Raw genomic sequence first — 23,114 nt, forward strand, 5'->3', positions numbered from 1 at the left:
CACACGTTCTGATTTGCGTTGACCTCTTCTTGGCATATTAGGTGGGGTTTTTGTTTCTCTTTAGATTTATTAATATAAAGCAGGGATTATTAAGCTAGGGTCCAGAAAGCTCATGAATTTGGATGGAAAAAAACTACATCTTTATTTTTACCACTTTTGAAGTAAAATTTGGGTTTAACATTTCCTTCCATATGGATCTAGCCATAAATCCAAAGTGGTGTTAGCAGTACCTGCGACTTTGTCACCACCAATAGAGATCACAGACATTTTACATTTCATTACAGTTGTTGCAGTTAGCATGCAATAGTATTTACGTGCAAAACTACTTTGAAATTAGATACCCCCCTGCTTGACCTTGTTTTTAAGACGTTAATAAAAAGGACATGTATATTTCAATTAAAAAAATTTTTGATAGTAGTATTTCAATATATGTTTCCTTTGCAATCCTATATATTTCATACATTTAAAAACATCTTCCTGGGCTTCCCTGGTGGCTCAGTGGTTGAGAGTCGGCCTGCCGATGCAGGGGACACGGGTTCGTGCCCCAGTCCGGGAAGATCCCACATGCCGCAGAGCGGCTGGGCCCGTGAGCCATGGCCGCTGAGCCTGCGCGTCCGGAGCCTGTGCTCCGCAACGGGAGAGGCCACAACAGTGAGAGGCACGCGTACCAGAGGCCACAACAGTGAGAGGCACGCGTACCACAAAAAAAAAAAAAAAAAGAAAAATCTTCCTGAGGAGGCTTCCACAGATATCATCAGTGAGATCAATGGCATTTGCATGCACACGTACACATGTGGTGAGAACTAGTCTAGAGGCTAGCACTGACCTTGGCGCCTGAGAAGCAAGACTAGAATCAGAACGTCCTCCCAAAGATACAGCCACATTTGTTTTAAAGGGAGGGGCGGGGGAAGAATTCTGCTTCTAACTGCTTTTAAAGCACTGCTGCTCCCTTAAGCCCGGCGGCATGCTGCCTTTGTATCCTGCCTGGCTGTTATTCATCTCTGTCACTGCTACAGGGACAAAGGGACTGTGTCTTAGGTATGGCTGTATCCCCGTTTTCTAGAACGGTGCCTGACACAGAGCAGGTTCTCAATAAAGTTTGCAGAGTAATGGAAATAGGAACTAGAAATAAATCCTTGTTGAAATGGACACACAAGTAGTCATGCTCGTTGAGGTGGGTATGTGTGAGTGTATGCGGGAAAACAGGGTGGGGATATAAGGACTGCTATGGGGATGTGGGGTGCATAAAGTGGGACATTCTTTTTTAAAAGAAATTCAAAACAGACTTCTGGAAGGTCATTTTCTAAGACTCTTGCTGGCAGTGTGAAAACAGCACCCCCCCTTGTGCACGGCCTCACCCAGCCTCACGTGGCCGCATCATCCTCCCCCCACGCAGGGCTGCCTCCCCCAAGTATATATAAACCTCTGTGCAGCCAGGGCAGGAATCAGCCGGGCCACCCAGCCAGACACCTCGCGGCGCAGGGGAGAGTTCCAGAGGGAGCCTCGTCCAGCGGCTGCTCTGAGGGCTTCTGTGCACGTTGCTGCCACTGCAGGCCCGAGATGCCAGCTGTCCAGCTGCTGCTGCTGCTGGCCTGTCTGGTATGGGGTGTGGGTGCCAGGACAGCACAGTTCCGGAAGGCCAACGACGGCAGCGGCCGATGCCAGTACACCTTCAGCGTGGCCAGCCCCAATGAGTCCAGCTGCCTCGAGCAGGGCCAGGCCATGTCGGCCATCCAGAACCTGCAGAGAGACAGCAGCGAACAGCGCGCGGCCCTGGAGTCCACCAAAGCCCGGCTCAGCTACCTGGAGGCCCTCTTCCACCACCTGACCTTGGGCCAGGCTGCCACGCCCTGGGACACCCAGGAGGGGCTGCAGAGGGAGCTGGAGTTAGCCTACAGCAACCTTGTCCGTGACAAGTCAGCTCTGGAGGAGGAGAAGAGACGACTGGAGGCAGAGAACGGGGATCTGGCCAGGAGGTTGGAAAGCAGTAGCGAGGAGGTAGCGAGCCTGAGGAGGGGCCTGTGTCCCCAGGCCCGCAGCACCTCTGAGGACGTGCCACCAGGCTCCAAGGAAGGTAACACCATGGGGTGAAGGTGGCACGGTTCACGGAAACCTGTTACAGGTGGCCAGGCCTGTCCTTCCTGCCCTCTCCTTTCTCCTGGAGACCACGCATCTAGCGTGAGTCAGACAAATTAGGGAGGGCAAAGCAATCACTTTCACATGTTGCTAGTGAGTCAGCTCCCAAGAGTTCTGTTGAGGTTCGTGGTTCTGAGTTCTTTTTTATTATTATTTTTTAAATTTATTTTTTGGCTGCGTTGGATTTTCGTTGCTGCGTGAGGGTTTTTCTCTGGTTGCGGCGAGTGGGGGCTACTCTTTGTTGCAGTGCGCAGGCTTCTCATCGCGGTGGCTTCTCTTGTTGCAGAGCACGGGCTCTAGGCGCGCGGGCTTCAGTAGTTGTGGCACACGGGCTCTAGAATGCAGGCTCAGTAGTTGTGTTGCTCCACAGCATGTGGGATCTTCCCAGACCAGGGCTCGAACCTGTGTCCCCTGCATTGGCAGAAGGATTCTTAACCACTGCGCCACCAGGGAAGCCCCGGTTCTGAGTTCTTGTTCCTACCCATGACAGTTTTCACAATCCATAGCAAAATGAGAAATATAAAGACCAGGTGAGACGCAAATATATAGGATCAGTAGAAAGTTGCCAACTATCCTTTTTAGAAAACTGTCCTTTTGTGAATCTTTGTTCAGAGATTGTTGACGCTTACCTTTTGTTGTTAAAATGACCTCTGTTTATGAAATGACAATAGATTTATGAAATGATGATAGGTGGTAGGGTTTTTTTTTTAAGTGTCCTTCCTGGGCAAAATAAAGAGGCAGCAACCCAGTGTGGGTTCCCTCAATATGTTGTTTTGGAAATTTTCCTGCTCTTGGTCCAATCTGAGAACCTCTGCTTTTAAGTCACTTTGAAGTGGCTTTTGCTACCTGAGATGTCATTCTGTTCATCCTGGTCCCTACCAGGTGAGTCCATAAGTGTACACTGAGGGAGGAGGGACACTCTTCCCAGTAGTTGGGAAGAAAGTATTTGTGTCACTTTTTGTGAAACTCTGCTCCCAAATATTCACTGTTTAATAAGTTTTCCAATCATGAGGGAACAAGCAAGCAAATCCAGTTAGGGGACTATTAGTCTGGGCTCTTCAAAGATGTCAACATCAAGAAAGAAAAAAAAAGGGAGATGGGGGTGGGGGCCTTATTTTCGGTTAAAGGAGACTGTAGAGATGTAGTAACCAAAGGCAGTACATGATGCTGGAGTGGCCCCTGCATCCAGGGGGACAAAGCTACAAGGGACAGGTTTGGGATCCTTGAGGACATTTGAATATAGACTGCTTATCAGGTTGTGTTATTGGATTAGTGTTCAGTTTCTTGGGTGAGGTATGGTATTGTGGTTATGAAGAATATCCGTGTTCTAAGGAGATACATACTCAAGCACTTAGGGATGAGGCATCAGAATGTCTACAGTTTACTTTCAAATGGTTTGCAAAGACTGTAAATATATAAAGAGAGAAAGAAAAATGATACAAATGTGACAAAATATTAGCAGTTGGTGAATCTAAGTGAACAACACATGGGGGATTTATTGTACCGTCTGTTAACTTTTCAAAAGCTTTGAAAAATCTTCAAAATAAAATGAAGGGAAATTATCTTCTAAAGAGGCTCTGCATGAAAGGCAAAATCTGCACAGATGTGACACCAGAAAACCCAAGGCTCCATGCCTGGGTGTGACCTCGGGCATGTCATTTAGTCTCTGCACCTTGGTTTCTCATCCATAACGTGGCAATGAAAATTCCTGTTGTGAATAATGATTTTTGTAGGGTTCAAATGAAATGACTCTAAGGTATAAAGGATTTTTAAAAATCCTGTATTGATAGAGTTGGAAAAGATCCAATTCTAAATTTTACAATGAAGGGAAGTAAGGTCACAAGATGCCAAGGGATCCCAGGTTGAACAGCTGAGCAGTGATGGTGCTGAGACTTGCTGAACTTGAGTCTTTGAGCACAAATGAAAGAATCATTATTAATAGAAGTGTTATGAGGCATTACATATTTCAGACTGTTAACTGAATGAACAGAACCCATGAGAGAGAGAGAGAGAGAGAGAGAGAGAGAGAGAGAGAGAGAGTGTGTGAGAGAGAGAGAAAATAGAGGAAACATTTTTTTTATTGTCTTGTGGTCATTTAACAAGTTTTTGGGAATTTATTCAATGTGTTCTCTGATTTTATATACATATATTTTAAAATTTATTTGTTTTATTTATTTATTTTTGGCTGCATTGTATCTTCATTGCAGTGTGTGGGCTTCTCATTGCGGTGGCTTCTCGTTGCAGAGCACAGGCTCTAGGCACGCGGACTTCAGTAGCTGTGGCACGTGGGATCAGTAGTTGTGGCTCGTGGGCTCTAGAGCACAGGCTCAGTAGTTGTGGCGCACGGGCTTAGTTGCTCCATGGAACGTGGGATCTTCCCAGATCAGGGCTCAAACCCGTGTCCCCTGCATTGACAGGCGGACTCTTAACCACTGCACCACCAGGGAAGCCCTGATTTTATATTTCTTTTTGTCCTTTCCAGCTGCTCTACTTTTGAAATAAAGACAACAGCCCATTATAGTGAACTACAGACTTGGAAGCTCTTTTCTAGCAGTGGGTTTTTCGTGAGCAGGAAATTACATTAGTACAAGAATGTATAGCTGGAAAGGGGGCCTCGAGAGCATCTGATGCCTCTGGCTCATTTGTGCAGATGTGGAACTTAGGCCCAGAGAGGCTGCTCAGAGGTTCCTGGTCACCAGCCCTCTAGTGGCAGAGCCAGGACTAGAATTCAAGCCCCTCCCCCGATGTTCAGTGGCTCTTCAGGACCCTGACGTGACCTCTAGTTTATAGAACCTAAAGATGAATGACAGAAAAGCTACATTTAAACATCAGGGAAAGAGCACTTGGAACAAAAGGTGTGCTTCAAGGTCCTAGATTTGAGAGTAAAGGGGTGTTTGGTGCGGCTGGGATTCAGGTGTAGGTGTGCTTTAGGCAGGCGAGGCAATAACTGAGGGATGGAGGGTGTGGGACTGAGGGCTTAGTGAGGCCGAGTGGGCAGAGGAAAGGCCTGAGGAGGTGGACTTTTCCTGACTCCACCTGTAATTCGAACTGTCACCACCATCTTCTTTATTGTGTAGTTATTACATAGAAAAAAAATGTCCTTAGAATCACGGAAGTCACTTGTTTATACGTGTGTGTGTGTGTGAGTTGAAATAATATATGCATATAAGATGTTGTAGTAATAATTCTGTAGTGAAATGTCTAGAAATCTTTTAAATAATCTTTTAAATCTTTTAAATAAATAGAAAATACAGATTACCAAAAGAGAAACTAGAGTTGCTTACAGCGTCACAAGAGAAATCCCACCTTCCCCTTTATTTCTCGTCTGCTTTGGACTCTCAGAGAACAGAACCTGGGATGAGGGCTTGTGTGCAGTGTTTGTATGGGCCACGATCCCAGGGAGGACGGGGACAGGGGAGAGTGTGACAGGGAAGGAAAGAGAACCAGCATGGGGCAGTGGGGGAGGGCCCTTCTTCAACTGGTCCCCATGGTGGGCAGCAAAGGCTGTACCCCATCAAGACTTCTGAGAATCTGTGTAGAATGCAACAGAGAAAGGGAGCATTCCTTCCCAGATTCGATACTCTGTTGGCCAAGGATCATCCCATGGGGTGTATTGCACTTCCCTGATCCACAGATGTGAGCACCAGGCTTGTTCTTGCAGAGGTTGACACAGCAATGGCTAGAAAAAGTGGGCAAGATATGCAGGGAGGGGCACCAGAGTTGCTCAACACAAGTGCTGCAGATTCACTTCCTCACTTACAGGATGGGGAGAATAATCCCCCCAATTAGAAGTAACGCAGGAAAGCATCCAGCACAGTGCCTGGCACTGAGTGACCACCCAGTAAATGGATTATAGCTACGAAGGGCTTCTTTTGCTTGAGCTCCACTGTTTAAAAATGTCATTTATAGGGACTTCCCTGGTGGCGCAGTGGTTAAGAATCCATCTGCCAATGCAGGAGACAGGGGTTCGATCCCTGGTCTGGGAAGATCCCACATGCCGTGGAGCAGCTAAGCCCGTGCTCCACAACTACTGAAGCCCGCGCACTCTAGAGCCTGTACGCCGCAACTACTGGGCCCATGTGCTGCAACTACTGAAGCCTGTGCACTCTGGGGCCCACGTGCCGCCACTACTGAGCCCACATGCTGCAACTACTGAAGCCTGCGTGCCTAGAGCCCGTGTGCTCTGCAACAAGAGAAGCCACCGCAATGAGAAGCCTGCGCACAGCAATGAAGAGTAGCCCCCGCTCACCACAACTAGAGAAAGCCTGCGCACAGCAACGAAGACCCAGTGCGGCCAAAAAAAAAGAATGTCATTTATAGATCAAAATGTCGATGTGTACATATCATTTCTGTAACACGCATTGATTCCAGAGACAGTATATGTTGGAGCAGTACCCAGGACAGTAGTCTGCTAGCTAATATTCACCTTCTAGAGTATTCACGACAACCTGTGATTATGTTGGCACCCTTCTTTTTCTTCATCCTCTTCATGTGTATAATACTGACCTAACTTTTCAGGCAGTGATAGAAAATAACTGCAAAAATCATTACAATGTCACTTGTTATATATCTACATATAAGTATATAAATAGGACAGAGCATGAAGAAAATATTTCCAAAATTTTATAATAGACATGAACTTCTCAACCGCAGAAGGACTGAATTTTCATAGAAACAAACAAAAGCCCTAAAAATTTTTAGCTGTCTGATACAATACAGTCCTTAATCTTTTCATAACCTCTTTTTGTTTTTCTCCCACATTCAGAATGAAATTTGAGTGATTTTGGAACATTCCAGAGAAATTTTAGTTTTGTTACATTTTTACTGAGGATCATTTCATTTATAGTTTGAACTAAGAATTCTGAGGCTCAGAGAAATTGAGTAATTGCCCAAAGTCACACAGCTGGTACGTGGCAGGACTGAATTAGGAAACTATGACTTCTGGCTCAGCCAGGCCCCTTCACGCAACGGCTTCCCTTCCTTTGGGTTCTGCATCCTCTCCCACAGGCTTTGCTTCTTACGCCAGGCGACTCTACTCTTGGAATCTGACCGTTGCCAGGTGTTCCTGGCTGACACAGCCAGGCAGCACCCAGCAGATTTGCAATCCAACCATCCCACCTGCCAACTGAGAACTGGCCTTACAGTCATTCTGGAAGCCATTCCCTGACCCTATGTTTGTTTGTTTGTTTGTTTTTTGCGGTACACGGGCCTCTCACTGTTGTGGCCTCTCCCGTTGCGGAGCACAGGCTCCGGACGCGCAGGTTCAGCGGCCATGGCTCACGGGTCTAGCCGCTCCGCGGCATGTGGGATCTTCCCGAACTGGGGCACAAACCCGTGTCCCCTGCATCGGCAGGCGGACTCTCAACCACTGCGCCACCAGGGAAGCACGACCTTATGTTTTATTGTGATTCTTGTTTACTCCAAAGAAAGCACATGAGGTGTGGTTCTTGCAAAGGGTTTGGGGGTTAGGGGGCCAGGGAGAAAGACCCCCTGGTTAGAGCCCTGAGGACCTTGGTGGGACCAGGAAAGGAACTGGGCACCAGCCAGGCACGTGTAGGGGAGGAAGAGCTGACCGGGAAGATGTCTCTCTGGGAAAATCGCCTGGGAGCTGTGTGTGCATGAGCCACCCACTGGAATCTGAGTCAGCTCCAGGAGTGGGTCACCCCCTGAAGTGCTGAGCAGTGTAGAGCCTCTGGAAGCAGTCTCAGTTCAAGCAGGAGGCATATACCACATGGCAGGTTAAGTCAGGGATGTTCAATATAAAGAATTAACTGATGAAAGAGCAACTATGAGATAAAATAAACCCCACATGGCACCCTAGGGCTGAGGGAGGGTACAGAGGAAGGACAAACTTGGAATGGGTTCCGACATCACTGAGGAAGGTGGGGTTGAGCCCATCAGAGAGCAGAGACGCTGGCTGGTTAGCCCAGGCTTGAGGTGGAATGGACATCTCCTGAGTCTGGGAAAGGCTGCAGGAGCCCTGCAGAGCCAGCGTAGGGGCTTGCAGAGGTCTGCAGAGCACGGGGGTCCCCATGCAAGGACTCTGGGTGCGGTGTTGAGAGGGTCGTGGAAACGTTATGGCCAGGCTGAGGCTGCAAGGTCACAGAAGAACCACATCCTTGGCAAGTGCCTGAGGCAGAGCTCCACCAGATGTCCTCACACTCCTGCTGCCAGCCCAACCCCTGCGGGACACTGCAGGAGACTGGGCGCCACCCCCCCCACTGTGTCCCTCTAGCGCCCTCTACTGAGAAAGCCTAACATCATACTCACTTTAAAGGAGAAATGTCTCTTTTTTTGAGAGAGCATCTATGGAAGGGTGCATTCAGCACTGACAGGCAGTACATTTATAACTGACCCACATCCCCACCACAGGGTGGAAAGGTTCACAACTGCCATGACGATGGCACACGTGGGTTCAAGTGCTAGTCCCACCACTTACCAGCTGTGTGACCTTGGGCAAGTAACTTAACCTCTCTGAGCCTCAGTTTCCTCTTCTGCAAAACGAAGATCATAACGTTCCCTCTTAGGACTGTTATGTGGAATAGGGGTAATGATAGCAAAAGCCTAGCACAGGACCTGGCTCAGAGGAGGCACTTAGTACGTAGTGGCAATAGTTAAATTAGGGGCAGACTGCAGTTCTAAAGCCTTATTCTATTTCTCTAAAACTTTTGAAGGCACCAGATCACATAAATAATTTATATAAAACTGCTTTGAAATGTAGAAAGAGCCATAAATACCTGTTAATCATCTCTTTTCACAAAGAAGCTGTTTTTCAGTATTTCAGTGCCAGTACTTTAAATGTCTTCAATGAAGTTACCTGGGAAAATGCCTGTTTGGGTTTGTTTCCCCCTCACTTTTATTTTATTCCCTGTGGCTAAAGAGGGCATTTTCCTTTCTTTCTTTTTTTTTTTTTCTTTTGGCTGCACCACGTGGCTTGTGGGGCTCTTAGTTCCCCGACCAGGGATCAAACCTGCGCCCCTCGCATTCAAAGTGCAGAGTCTTAACCACTGGACCACCAGGGAATTCCTGAGAGGGCATTTCCGCACCAGCATGTGGCATCTTAGTTCCCTGACTAGGAACTGAACCCGAGCCCCCTGCACTGGAAGCGTGGAGTCTTAACCACTGGACCGCCAGGGAAGTCCCGAGAGGGCATTTCCGCACCAGCATGTGGCATCTTAGTTCCCTGACTAGGAACTGAACCCGAGCCCCCTGCACTGGAAGCGTGGAGTCTTAACCACTGGACCGCCAGGGAAGTCCCGAGAGGGCATTTCCGCACCAGCATGTGGCATCTTAGTTCCCTGACTAGGAACTGAACCCGAGCCCCCTGCACTGGAAGCGTGGAGTCTTAACCACTGAACCGCCAGGGAAGTCCCCCATTTTTCTGCATTTTCTTCTCACTGACTTGCACAGGAGGGACTGCCCCTCAGAGGGTTAGCCAATTCTTAAAGATAGTAAATGACTCACCTGTAAGCACACCTTTCATATGCAAATGAACCAATTCGGAGCCTACACCCCCAACCCCTCCTCCATCGGGTCTCACACTCAGGGCGACTATTCTCCTGCCCTGATCAATGCGGGCCAGGTACCAGACAACTGGGGACAGCTCCTACGCTTTAGAGCCTGCAGAAATTATTCAGAGTAGCCAATCCTAAACCTGCTTACCCTGCCTCACTCATTCCTTCCCCTGGAAATCAAAATAAAGCTCTCACCCATGTTCCCCCTCCCTCCTGATGAACCCTGGTGCTTCACCGTGTGGCCCTCTATGGGGTGGGGTCCCCCCTCCTCTAGGGATCAGTGAGTATAACGAGCTATCTTTTTAATGGCAATTGTCTCCTGATCTGTTGGCCTCATCATACCTGAGCCATAATCCAACCTGCATTTTAAAACAGCTACTCCCGTGGCTGTGCTTTTTCCTTGTATTCAAGGGCTGCTGTATGCCATAATCCTAAGTTAAAGTAGCAATGTGTGATACACTGTGATGACTTAACGTCTAACCAGTGTCATCCACACCTCTTCCCTTCTCCATGGCTCAAACCGTCTCCCAAATTCCTGTAGGAAACCTGCACACTCTCTTCCTTGTCTAAAATGGTCTTGGAAAGGGATCTGACAGAATATTTCAGCCGAGCATGGTAAAGCTTAATATGTTACTTCTTACGGGAACATTTGCATTATGACAGGAGAAAAAAACACCTAAGTCAGGCAGAGAATTGTTAATTGTTGAATTTCTGGCGTCCCAGAAAATGCTAAGGATTTTCTCAATATCCCTGCATCACACCTCACCTACTCATAAATCAGACCTTCTAGTGGGAATTATTTTAATTTTGTACAAGCTTACTTTATTTTGAATACTCTACTCTGTGCTAGGCACATTGCTATGCAATTTATTATTTGTGAGCTTTTTATTATGGAATTTTTCAAACATTCACAAAAGTAGAGAGAATAATACAAACCCTAACATATCTATCACCCAGCTCCAACAGTTTTCAGCATAGCCCAATCTTGTTTCATTGTCCCTCCCCCTCCCTGAACCCCATTTATTATCTTAAAACAAATCTCAAACATCCTCATGTCTTTGGAAGCCTATTTAAATCCCATTCTCAACATAGTCTATCCTTAGGCCTTTTTCCTCACAGTACAGTTTTGCCTCTTTCTTTTAATATAGTTTCTAAATGGAATTTGGAGAACGTGGACTTTCAGGAATTGAAGTCAGAGCTAACTGAGGTTCCTGCTTCCCGAATCTTGAAGGAGAGTCCATCTGGTCAACCCAGGAGTGAAGAGGGAGGCACTGGTATGGAGTTCAATTTCTCCTCTTCTGTACCAATGTGGTCTTTATCTGTGTCTAGCTCTGCATTCAGAGTTGCTCAGCCCACTATGGGGGAGTGGGGTGGACAAATAACCTCCCTGGGAGCAGAGGCAGGAAAGGGGAAGAGGAACAGAAGCCCCTTTCTGCTCCCTTTCCAGGGCACACTGGCAGGATGTTGGCCTTTCCCTAGCAAAGCTCTGTATCTTATAACCTACACTTGGGATGGGGACTGGGCTGCACTGAGGGAAGATGAGAGATGTGTTTGTTCCACCCACTTGGTTGTCATATAGAATTGACTGCACCTGAAAAACAACATTTTTCAGTAGATCCTTCATATCTTTATCTTGGGGACAGAGAGACACCATGGACCATCCCAGCATAGTGTCTGTTACTAAAGGTACCTTTTCTGAACTTTGGGTATTTAGGAAAAGTACAATTGACCCTCTGAAAGGTGTTCCCTGAAAGCCTGACTTTAAGACAAGGGCTGTGTCTTTCAGAGACAGTGACTATCCATGTTGTTGACAGTTATTGCTAGTACAGAGGGCATGCATGAGGATGGAGAGTTTTGAGATATTCAGAATATGATTCTCTGAGATATGGGCAACAAAGAGTTTCCACTTTCCGTAAGGAAATTGAGATGCCCATTAAAACACAGAGGTTTATTGTGATTCGATCAAATTTAAGTTTTTCAACCAACTCTTCATTTAAAAAATCATACTGAGATTTTATTATATTAAAATGATGGCTGGGGCTCCCCTGGTGGCGCAGTGGTTGAGAGTCCGCCTGCCAATGCAGGGGACATGGGTTCGTGCCCCAGTCCAGGAAGATCCCATATGCCATGGAGCAGCTGGCCCCGTGAGCCATGGCCTCTGAGCCTGTGTGTCCGGAGCCTGTGCTCCGCAATGGGAGAGGCCACAACAGTGAGAGGCCCACGTACCGCAAAAAAAAAAAAATAGTAAAATGATGGCTGAAGTATGTGGTCCATTGGGGAAGGGCTTGAAAAACTTGTTTTACAGAGATTATTATAATGACTTGATTATTGTCTCATTTTTTATAATAATGAAATAAATCAGACATGAAAGCCATAAACAGTAATGCAGTGAACATCATGAGACGTTGCCCAGCTTAAGTCAAATATTACAAATACAGTGTGAAGCCCTCTGTGCAGCCTTCGTCTTTACAACCAATACTGAGTAGAAGTATTTATTGAAAAGAATCCACGTATAAGAGGACCCATACTGTTCAAACCCATGTTGCTCAAGGGTCAACTGTACTTTGATATCACATAGTGATCACAGAAAATTTACTGGGCATTTACTCTATACCGAGCACTTAACATGTATAATTACATTTAAAACTTACCACAGCTCTACTACCCAAAACACTACTCTTATCTCCCCTTATAAGTCACAAACTGAATCTTAGAGAGCAAAGTAACTTATTGAAAGTCACAGTAAGTGACAAAATAAGGTGATGCGTGGCAAAGCCCGGTTTAAACCCAGACGGTCTGTCTCTGGGGTTCTCACTTCTACCGGCTCTGCCATGATTCCACATTGTGGAAAGATGGTGGCTACATGGTATTTGTTTTAATTCACCAGGATGTGGAGAACTCATTTGGGTAGGAGAACCTGTCACTCTGAGAACAGCTGAAACACTCACGGGCAAGTACGGCGTGTGGATGAGAGACCCCCAGGCCGCCTACCCCTATACCCAGGAGACCACGTGGAGAATCGACACAGTGGGCACAGACATCCGCCAGGTTTTTGAGTATGACCTCATCAGCCAATTCCTGCAGGGCTACCCTTCCAAGGTGCACGTGCTGCCCAGGCCGCTGGAAAGCACAGGCGCCGTGGTGTACCATGGCAGCCTCTACTTCCAGGGGGCGGAGTCCAGAACGGTGATCAGATACGAGCTGCACACCGAGACGCTGAAGGCTGAGAGGGAAATCCCTGGAGCCGGCTACCACGGGCAGTTCCCCTACTCCTGGGGTGGCTACACAGACATCGACCTGGCAGTAGATGAGACAGGCCTCTGGGTCATCTACAGCACTGAGGCGGCCAAAGGCGCCATTGTCCTCTCCAAGCTGAACCCAGAGAATCTGGAGCTGGAACAAACCTGGGAGACTAACATCCGTAAGCAGTCGGTCGCCAACGCCTTCATCATCTGCAGCACCTTGTATACCGTCAGCAGCTATTCATTGCCTGATGCTACCGTCAACTTCGCATACGACACCAGCACCGGTAGCAGCAAGGCCCTGATGGTCCCGTTCAAGAACCGCTACAAGTACAGCAGCATGATCGACTACAACCCCCTGGAGAAGAAGCTCTTTGCCTGGGACAACTTCAACATGGTCACCTATGACATCAGGCTCTCCCAGGCGTGAAAAGCCGCCAAGCGCTAGCAGAAAAGGCAGAAGGAAATGATGTTGAGGGTTCCTGAGGGGAAAGCCAGCCAGCCAGCCCATGCCCATGCAGCTTTTCTGGCTTTCCAAGCTTGCATTAACCCAGAAGAATGTGCATGGTCACCATGTCCAACTGGGCGGGAATAACAGTCTGGGGATTTAGATGATTCCACATTATAATAGATATTCTTTTCTTCTGTCAGCTTTTAAAGGGATATTTAACCAAAATAGTTTAAGTTTTCTGGTGATTTGAGGCAAAAGCTATAATGCATAGTAGTTTCTTCATGAAAACCACAAAGTTTTTAATAAATGGCCCTCAATGGCTAAATAACATATGTTTGGAGAATAGTTTGGGAAAAACATGTTTCCCTACGTGGAACCCGTTCCATGCATCACCTGCTCTTGCATGTTGCCTGATTACCATGAGCTATAATAACAAGCAGCACTCCTAAAGGCAGAGGAACAGCTATTGCGGCAGCGCTGAACATATATAAAATGTGTTTACTACAGGTGGCTTCTAATGCTACAGGTGGGATCCAGTTGGATATTACAGCAACTTTGCCCCGTGAAATAAAATCATCTTACACAATATTCTCCTTGAACTTTGTGGGATACTTTGCTGAAGAGAAGAGTACAGATTCCAACCATCAGATAATTCCTTTGGGTTGGGAGGTATGATTACAGGCTGCTAAAATTTGTGTGTGTGTGTGTGTGTGTGTGTGTGTGTGTGTGTGTGTGTGTGTGTGTGTGTGTGTGTGTGTGTGTAACTGAGAGGATTATGCCTGGTTTTGAGGTGTCACCCACGATGACAGCAGGCAAACAGTGGAATCCATACCTTCCTACGCCCATCTCCTGGTGATTTTGGTCCTTCTCGAACAATCTTTTCATCTTTTCTCCAACTTACCCTCTTTCACCCTAGCTCTATTTTGGTTCTTATTTGCTGTCACAGGTATGAATTTCATAAGCCATAACCTCAGGTGAGCAGACCTAAGGAATTTAATTACCTCTTTACCTAAATTTAAATACCTCTTTAAAGGTCTAGCTCCAAAGACAGTCACATTCTAAGGTACTGGGGGTTAGGACTTTAACATATGAAGTGGCGGGGAGACAGTTCAGCCCATAACAACTGGGTATTACCACTCTACTCCACTGGTAGCAAACTCTTAAAACCTAGAAAACCCAGAAGTCAGAGTGCATGAAGCCATTCACCCTTCTAAGGACATGTAGCTGCCAGGTGTTGTTGAATGAAAAGCGGAAGACGAGACACTTTTGGGTGATGAGATGAGTGGTCACAGCACACACATAGGTAAGGCCAACCCTGCTTGCACAGCCCTGCCCACGTTTCCTTTTCTTTCCCTCCACCAGCTACTGCTTCTGGCTTCAAGATGGAAGAAGAGGGCGATGGAAGGAGGAACAGAAGGGAGAAGGAAACTCTTCACTTAGCTTCCAGGACATTAAACTCCTCCTCCATTGTGGATTTCTCCTTCTTGGTTTTTATTTGTTTGTTCTGCTGGTTCTTCCTTTTAGTCTGTGTTAGTCAGACTTTTCCAGAGAAATAGAACCAATAGGAGATATATAAGTATAAATACAGATTCAGATATAAAAAGAGATTTAGTATGAGGAATTGGCTCATGCAATTGTGGAGAAGTCCCACTGTCTGCCACCTGCAAGCTGGAGACCCAGGAAAGCTGGTCCAAGTTCCAAGGCCTGAAAACTAGGGGAGCCAATGGTGTAAATCTCAGAGCAGGGTAGAAGACCAATGTCCCAGTTCAAACAGGCCAGCAGGGAGCAAAATGGGTGAATTCCTCCTTCCTCCACCTCTTTGTTCTTTTCAGGCCCTAAGTGGATTGTATGACGCCCACCCTTACTGCGAAGGGTGATCTACTTTACTGAGTCCACCAGTTCAAATGCTAACCTCATCCAGACACGCCCTCACAGACTCATCTAGAAATAATGTTTAATCTGGGCACCCCTTGGTCCAGCCAAGTTGACACATAACATGAACCATCACATAGCCCCAACCTCTTAAGATTGTAGCACCCCAGGGCTCACTTTAGGGTTTGTCTACTCATTTGTCTGGTGATCTCGTCTAGCATCATGGCTTTAAATGCCATCTCTATGAGGACAATGCCTCAAATTTATATCTCCCGCCCAGACTGCTCCTGAACTCCAGATTCATACATTCATTTGCCCACTTGACTTCTCCATTTAAATGTCTGTTAGGCATATTAAGTGAGCAAGAATGGAATTTCTGAGTTTTCCCATCCCACCCCCTCAGACACTCCAAATCCACTCGTCTTGAAGCTGATGGAAACTCCATCCCTCCAGTTGCTCAGACCAAAAATCTTGGGGTCATCCCTTACTCTTCTCTCTCACAACCCCTCATCCAAACCATCAGAAACTTTTATTGGTTCTATCTTCAAATATATATATATCTAGAATCTGACCACCTTTCTCACCATCCCAACTATTACTTGTCCAAATTATCATTGTCTTTTTCCTGGATTACTACAGTAGCCTCTGAAATGATTGTTTCCTCCCGTCGTACAGCCTGTCCTCCACACAAACAGCCAGAGCATGCGTCTCCTTTTCTGAACACCCTCCATGCCTTCCCAGCTCATTCAAAGTCAGTCCTTACACAGCCGCACGTGATCTACCTCCTTCCGCCCCCACCAGTGACTTCATCTACTAATGGCCCCTGATTCACTCTACTCCAGCCAAGCCCCACTGGCCCCTTCTCCTTCTCTGGATACACCTTTGTCTTAAGGCCTTTGCACTGGCTCTTCCCTCTGCTCTGATGTCCACACACCTAACTCCATCACTGTCTTCAAGGTTTTACTCAAATATCACCTTCCTAATGAGGCCTACCCAGACCACCCTATTTAAAATTGCAACTCACCTGCTTCTTCCTCTGCCACTTCTAATCTTTCTTACCCTGTCTTATTATTTTTAAATGTCTTTTCCATTATATTTAACATCTCCTAACATATAATTTGTTGTTTTTAAATTATATATACCTTTTGTCAGTCTTCCCCCACTGGAGTGTAAATTCCACGGGGGCAGCGATTGTTTTGTTCCGTAATATGTCCCTAAACCCACTTGCACTGTTGGTGGGAATGTAAATTGATACAGCCACTATGGAGAACAGTATGGAGTTTCCTTAAAAAACTACAAATAGAACTACCATACGACCCAGCAATCCCACTACTGGGCATATACCCTGAGAAAACCGTAATTCAAAAGGAGTCATGTACCACAATGTTCATTGCAGCTCTATTTACAATAGCCAGGACATGGAAGCAGCCTAAGTGTCCATCAACAGATGAATGGATAAAGAAGATGTGGCACATATATACAATGGAATATTACTCAGCCAAAAAAGGAACGAAACTGAGTTATTTGTAGTGAGGTGGATGGACCTAGAGTCCGTCATACAGAATGAAGTAAGTCAGAAAGAGAAAAACAAATACCGTATGCTAACACATATATATGGAATCTAAAAAAAAAAAAAAGATCAGAAGAACCTAGGGGCAAGATGGGAATAAAGATGCAGACCTACTAGAGAATGGACTTGAGGATATGGGGAGGGGGAAGGGTAAGCTGTGACAAAGTGAGAGAGTGGCATGGACATATATACACTACCAAACGTAAAATAGATAGCTGGTGGGAAGCAGCCACATAGCACAGGGAGGTCAGCTCGGTGCTTTGTGACCACATAGAGGGGTGGGATAGGGAGGGTGTGAGGGAGGGAGATGCAAGAGGGAAGAGATATGGGGACATATGTATATGTATAACTGATTCACTTTGTTATAAAGCCGAAACTAACACACCATTGTAAAGCAATTATACTCCAATAAAGATGTTAAAAAATAAATAGACTCATGACCAAGATTTAACAAAGCCAAAATAATAATATGTCCCTAGAACAGTGTCCAACTCACACAGTAGGTACTTAATATTTTGAACACATGAATAAACAGAAAAAATATCCTGGAACTTGCCCAGAAACAATCAGAAATAAAACTACCTCAAGGGGTACCCCTTCCCACCATTTTCCCTCCTTGATTCTATGCTTAACTGGCTGTGTGACCCTAGACTAGTCAGTTAACCTCTGTTCCAGCGGTAATGGAACTTTCTGTAACCACAGTATGCTCTATATCTGTAACATCCAGTATGGTAGCCACCAGCCACATGTAGCTATTGAGCACTTGAAATGTGGCTAGTGCAAGGAACTGAATGTTATATTTAATTTTGATGAATTTATGTTTAAGTAGCCACCTGTGGCTAGTGGCTATCCTATTGGACAGTGCAGGCTTGTTCTCTCATCTGACTGAGGATGAGGTCATGTGTGTGTTGAGCCCCCAGCTGGCGATGACAGGTGCTCCAGGCCTGCTCCCCCTGCTTCACTGCTGCGGCAGCAGACCACAAGAAGGAACCTGACTTCCACATCAACAGCACAGCCTGCTATGTGGGGAGGGGATCTGAGCACACATAAGGGTGGGCTTGGAGGGAGAACGCCCACAAGAACTCTGAAGAAGTGAATGCAATAAAAGATGGCCCTGTTGGGGGCCAGGGCAGGCCACCCCAAAATGTGCAATGGCGTATGGATTATCTTAAATACGTTACCTAAGAAACGGCCAATGCAAGGGGAATACTCTGACCCTCCTTTCTGTCTGACCCTTAAAGTAGGAAATAAATCTCTCACATAAACAGACACACTTATGGTCAGAGAGAGAATTCGGGCTGAGAAGCCTGTGTAAACAAATCTTGTTACTTCTTTTATTTACTACTCCAAGCCCAAACTGTTTAGATCCTTCATTAATTGAGCACCCCAAAACCTAAATTTCTTTGTCCTACCTATTCCTCACAAATGTATTGTTTCCTTGTCTAAAAAGTATAAAAACTGCCTGCTTTGGCCACTTCTTTGGTCCCAATTCCATGAGACCTCCATGCACATGAATTAAAATTTATTTCTCTTTCTCCTGTTCATCTGTCTTGTCAATTTTACTATTAGTCCAACCACCAGAACTCAAGAGGAATAGAGGAGGAAATTTCCCCCCCGCAATGGCAGCTTAGGACATTTCCCAGAAGTGGATTTGAATGATCACCTCTTTAATGCTTTCTGACTCTTCAGAAGAGTCCTGTGGGTCCTTAGAAGCGCTCTGGGGAGTCTTGAGCATGAGACCTAACTAAGGTCCCTCCTCCCTAACTAAGCCACTCTGCGCTTGGCTGCTGTTGAAGTTAAGTTTCTTCTGTTAGAGTTTGAAATTCACTTGAAAATCTCCAAGAAACAAACTTTGAAAATTTCGTCCATCAATGTGAAATGCAGCCCAGTCCAAGCCCAGGAGATGCCACAAAAGGCCACAAAACTGTCACGTCCCAGGCTGAGGTTTGAAAACCCAAACCCCTCAGATCTTTAAATTGAGATTTTCACTCATCCAGGTTTAGTAACAAACACTGAGGCCTGATAATTTTTTTTTTAATTCAAATACAACTGACTACCATAAGTGTTCTACTGTGTGGCATAAATTAAAGACCAAACAGAGACATCAGAGACTTGGCTTGAGAAACCAAAGATTGCTCTAAGTGCATAAGTAAGGATAAACAATGCTCAACAGTGGTTGTAGGAGAAGAAAACTAGGAAAGAAAGAACAAAGATTTTCCAAGAGAATCTTCAAAGCCAACCCCAGTGACTTCACGGAAACTGTTTTTTGGAGTTTTCTGTCAAAGTCTAGTTAAAAATGATTGATGTTTTAGGTGCTTAAGAAGGAAACTTTGGAGTCTTCAGTTGGAGAAGGAGGTGGGGCTGGGGGTACTTCGGAGCCAGCTGCACTAGGAGGACGAGCTTGTCCCAAATCCATATCTGAGGGTATCTCCCCGGCTTCATCACTTTTCTTGGTAAATCTCTCTTCTCTGGGAAGAAAGGCACACTGAATGTCATTTAAAGGTGGGATTTTTAAAAAGAACCCCCAGATCCCAGCACCTAAAGAGCATACAGCATTTTGGAGGACATCTTGACTCACCTACCCATGTTTACAGAGCCATCACCTGGCAAAGATAAGATACACTCTATTTACACTTTGTGTGTCTGCTCTTCTCAGAGACAATTTAACCATCTCCACTGGTCCCATGGAACCAGTGTAGCTGGGGTCCACCCCTACCAGCCAGCTCTCTGTAGTTTCAGCCCAGGGCAGGCTCTCTCTCTCTCAATGTTTTATTTGCATACCAGCTATTCTCTGGCTAGTTCAGCCTAGGCTCACTTCAGCTTTCCTTCCTGCCTAGTCACCCCCTGTCCCCCTGTCCCCACCTCCAGCCTGCCAGGTTCTCCTTCCCATCTGCTAGAATGCACCAGGCATCTCCATTCTACTCAGGTCTGGGCAAACCCTGCCTTCAAGGGAATAGGACTAGCCAGTTAAGTGATTAGAGATTCAGAATTAACTGTTCGCTGAATGAACATCTACTCTGGTCTAGGGACTTGGAAATTAACTAGAAACTAACTACATTCAGATTCTCAAGGACAGCTCACCCCTGTTAAGTTTTTCAGCTGAGGAAGCTGAGACAGAAGGCGATTTACCCGGGTCATATGGCCAGTAAAATACAGAACAGGAGGGCTTCCCTGGTGGCGCAGTGGTTGAGAGTCTGCCTGCCAATGCAGGGTACATGGGTTCGAGCCCTGGTCTGGGAGGATCCCGCATGCTGTGGAACGACTAGGCCCGTGAGCCACAGCTACTGAGCCTGCGCGTCTGGAGCCTGTGCTCGGCAGCAGGAGAGACCGCGATAATGAGAGGCCCGCACACCGCGATGAAGAGTGACCCCCGCTTGCCACAGCTGGAGAAAGCCCTCGCACAGAAACAAAGACCAACACAGCCATAAATAGATAAATAAATAAAATAAAATAAAAAGGGAGATGGGTCACAAAAAAAAAAATACAGAACTGGAATCCAAACTCAGATTTCCTGATCACAAGTTCACTGCTGCATCTCCCAGTGAGAGCTGATGCCTAATGTTGCTGCGGGGATGTGGGGGAATGGGGAGGGGCTAACCGGGAAGGAAGCCAGGAGAGGCCCCAGAACTGTGGGATCTCTTCCTTCCTGAGTGGATTTTAGAACATAGTGACCACAGCACCCTGGAGACAATGCCCACTCCACAGTCTAACCAGCGGTGTCAAATTTGCCACGCAGCCCCATCTGTAAAGGTTTAAAACTCCATACCTATGTTAACTAAGAAATTGTACATAATTTTTTAAATCAATTCACTAATATCTTACATCCCAACAAACTCTAAAGTCAAGAAGCACTGTGAACAAACTGGACGGAGGTCCCTATTTCAAATCAATAATTTTTATTTTGAGCCAACTTGTCAGGTTTCATAAAATCATTATTTTTAAGCTCACACTATACCCACAGAACTCAGACCAAAAGTGTCAGCTCTGCCAATTGTTGTTTACTCATGTCTGCATTATTAGAATGACTTCAACCCAGGTTTCTTGGCAGAAATTTGTTAGGCCACTTTTCCCCGTTGAGGGTTGCATTCATTAAGACTAGACACAATAGGGCTTCCCTGGTGGCGCAGTGGTTGAGAGTCCGCCTGCCGATGCAGGGGATATGGGTTCATGCCCCAGTCTGGGAAGATCCCACATGCCGCGGAGCGGCTGGGCCCGTGAGCCATGGCCGCTGAGACTGCGCGTCCGGAGCCTGTGCTCCGCAATGGGAGAGGCCGCAACAGTGAGAGGCCCGTGTACCACAAAAAAAAAAAAAAAACAAAAAACTAGACACAATAACTTATAAGTCCACTTAACTCACACAGACAAATTACAACATGTTGGCATTTGCTGCGAGTGAGTGAAGCAGTCCAGTGAAGGTGGCCTTCCTCCAGCTTTGCAGCTCCCGTCCTCCCATCTGGAAAGTCTCAATCTACACACAACCTCCTGACACACAGGGAAGGTGCAGCATCCAACCAAACATCAATCTCAATAGAGCTCAGTTTTCCTATAAATTGGAGTCCTAATGTTTTCTTTATATACCTTTATATATGAGATGTCTCGGGCACCTGACTGGATCTGGGGATCTCAGACCAGAGAGAGTGCAGAGCATCCCACAGTGGCCATCGTAGGCTTGCCAGATTTAGCAAAGGAAAATACAGGGTGCCCAGTTAAATTGGAATTTCAGATAAACAACTTTTACTGTAAGTATATCACAAATATCACACAGACTTACTTAGGCCAAAAAAAACCCTTTTTGTTGTTCATCTAAAGTTCAAATTTAACTAGGCATCCTGTATTTTATCCACTGAGCCTACAATCAGGGGAAGGCGTCAGGCGGTGGACTGGTTTGAGAACTCCAGCATGCAGCTCAGGCAGCTAACTACTCCAAGGCAGGCAAACCCTCTCCTTTGTGCCAGATAAGCTGTCGAGGCCTCCCCTTTCTAAGGGCATGCTAGCACAGTCCTGGGCACCAGGTGCAGAGTCATGAAGGAGAAAAGCAGTCCTTGCAGGGAGCTTACAGCCTAGCTGGGAATGAGGACAAGCTTCGGGGAGTCCATTGCTGTTCCCAAACTTTGCAAAGTCATGCATTTTTACACTGAGAGGGTACATCATAACTTCCAGCTGATTATCAACGTGATCCTCACTCCCCAGTCAAGAGCCACTGACCTGAAGTTCATCCCAGCGCCCTTATCATTGCCTGTTGAAGGATCACGTGACAAGGGTCTGTTTCCCACAGTGGGTGACAAAGTGTTTTCTCATCTGTAAAATCTGCCTTGCTAGAGAATGGACTTGAGGATATGGGGATCGGGAAGGGTAAGCTCTGACAAAGCGAGAGAGTGGGATAGACATATATACACTACCAAACGTAAAATAGATAGCTAGTGGGAAGCAGCCGCATAGCACAGGGAGATCAGCTCGGTGCTTTGTGACCACCTGGAGGGGTGGGGTAGGGAGGGTGGGAGGGAGGGAGACGCAAGAGGGAAGAGATATGGGAACATATGTATATGTATAACTGATTCACTTTGTTGTAAAGCAGAAACTAACACACCATTGTAAAGCAATTATACTCCAATAAAGATGTAAAAATAAAAAATCTGCCTTGCTGCAATGGATGAATACATTTACATAAACCAGCATCTGGAGGCATTTTACGGCACTTGGTGAGGATCAGCATTCATGTTCCATCCTAACCCCCACCAGAGACCCCAGAAATACCTCATGGTCATGGCGATTCTGCGCTTGGTCACCTCGGAGGCCAGGTCTCTGTAGGGGAGGTTAATGCGGTTGCCCATGGAGCCTTTCTCTGCCATGGCCTTGCACTCAGAGGATTTATATTCACTGCACCTGTGAATCTAAAAGCACCAGCAAACATGCTTCAGGGGTTGGGACTGCTCTGCCTGGGTCCAACATGGCACGGTTTGCAGAGGACTTTCACTGCCATGTTCTCAGTGGGTCCTCCCTACAGCCCACCCCCCTCCCCCCATTCCCCAGTCCCACCCCTGTCATGAGGCAGACATTTTCTCATTCAAATACCTGCTGTGGGGGAAGAGCAAGGTCCTCCCCACCTTAGATAGAACAGGTATTATTAACCCAATCTCGTGCTATGGAAACCAAGGGCAGCTATGGTTTCCCCCAGGGAACAGCTGAGGAAACGGAGGCCCAGAGAGGTGAACTGTCTCTCCCCAGGTTGCACAGCTGGGCCCTGTCGGTGCTGCTTCCCCTCTAACGAGTGCCACTTCCATGGAGCCCTTCTCTCACAGGGCTGTTTGGCATCACTGACACACGCAGAG

At 46.5% G+C, this 23,114-nt stretch overlaps 1 protein-coding gene across 1 annotated transcript; it reads left to right on the top strand.

Moving 5' to 3' along the window:
• Positions 1–1,458: 1,458 nt before the first annotated feature.
• Positions 1,459–13,322, top strand: MYOC (myocilin; the record flags this gene model as incomplete). The annotated part of the gene is made up of 3 exons (XM_082864632.1): positions 1,459–2,074; positions 10,799–10,924; positions 12,538–13,322. The coding sequence occupies exons 1-3, from the start codon at positions 1,561–1,563 to the stop codon at positions 13,320–13,322; spliced, it is 1,425 nt and encodes a 474-aa protein (XP_082720758.1). The 5' UTR covers positions 1,459–1,560.
• Positions 13,323–23,114: the final 9,792 nt, after the last annotated feature.

Source organism: Leucopleurus acutus (genome assembly GCF_964270905.1).
Source record: "Leucopleurus acutus genome assembly, chromosome: 2".
Classification (NCBI taxonomy): domain Eukaryota; kingdom Metazoa; phylum Chordata; class Mammalia; order Artiodactyla; family Delphinidae; genus Leucopleurus; species Leucopleurus acutus.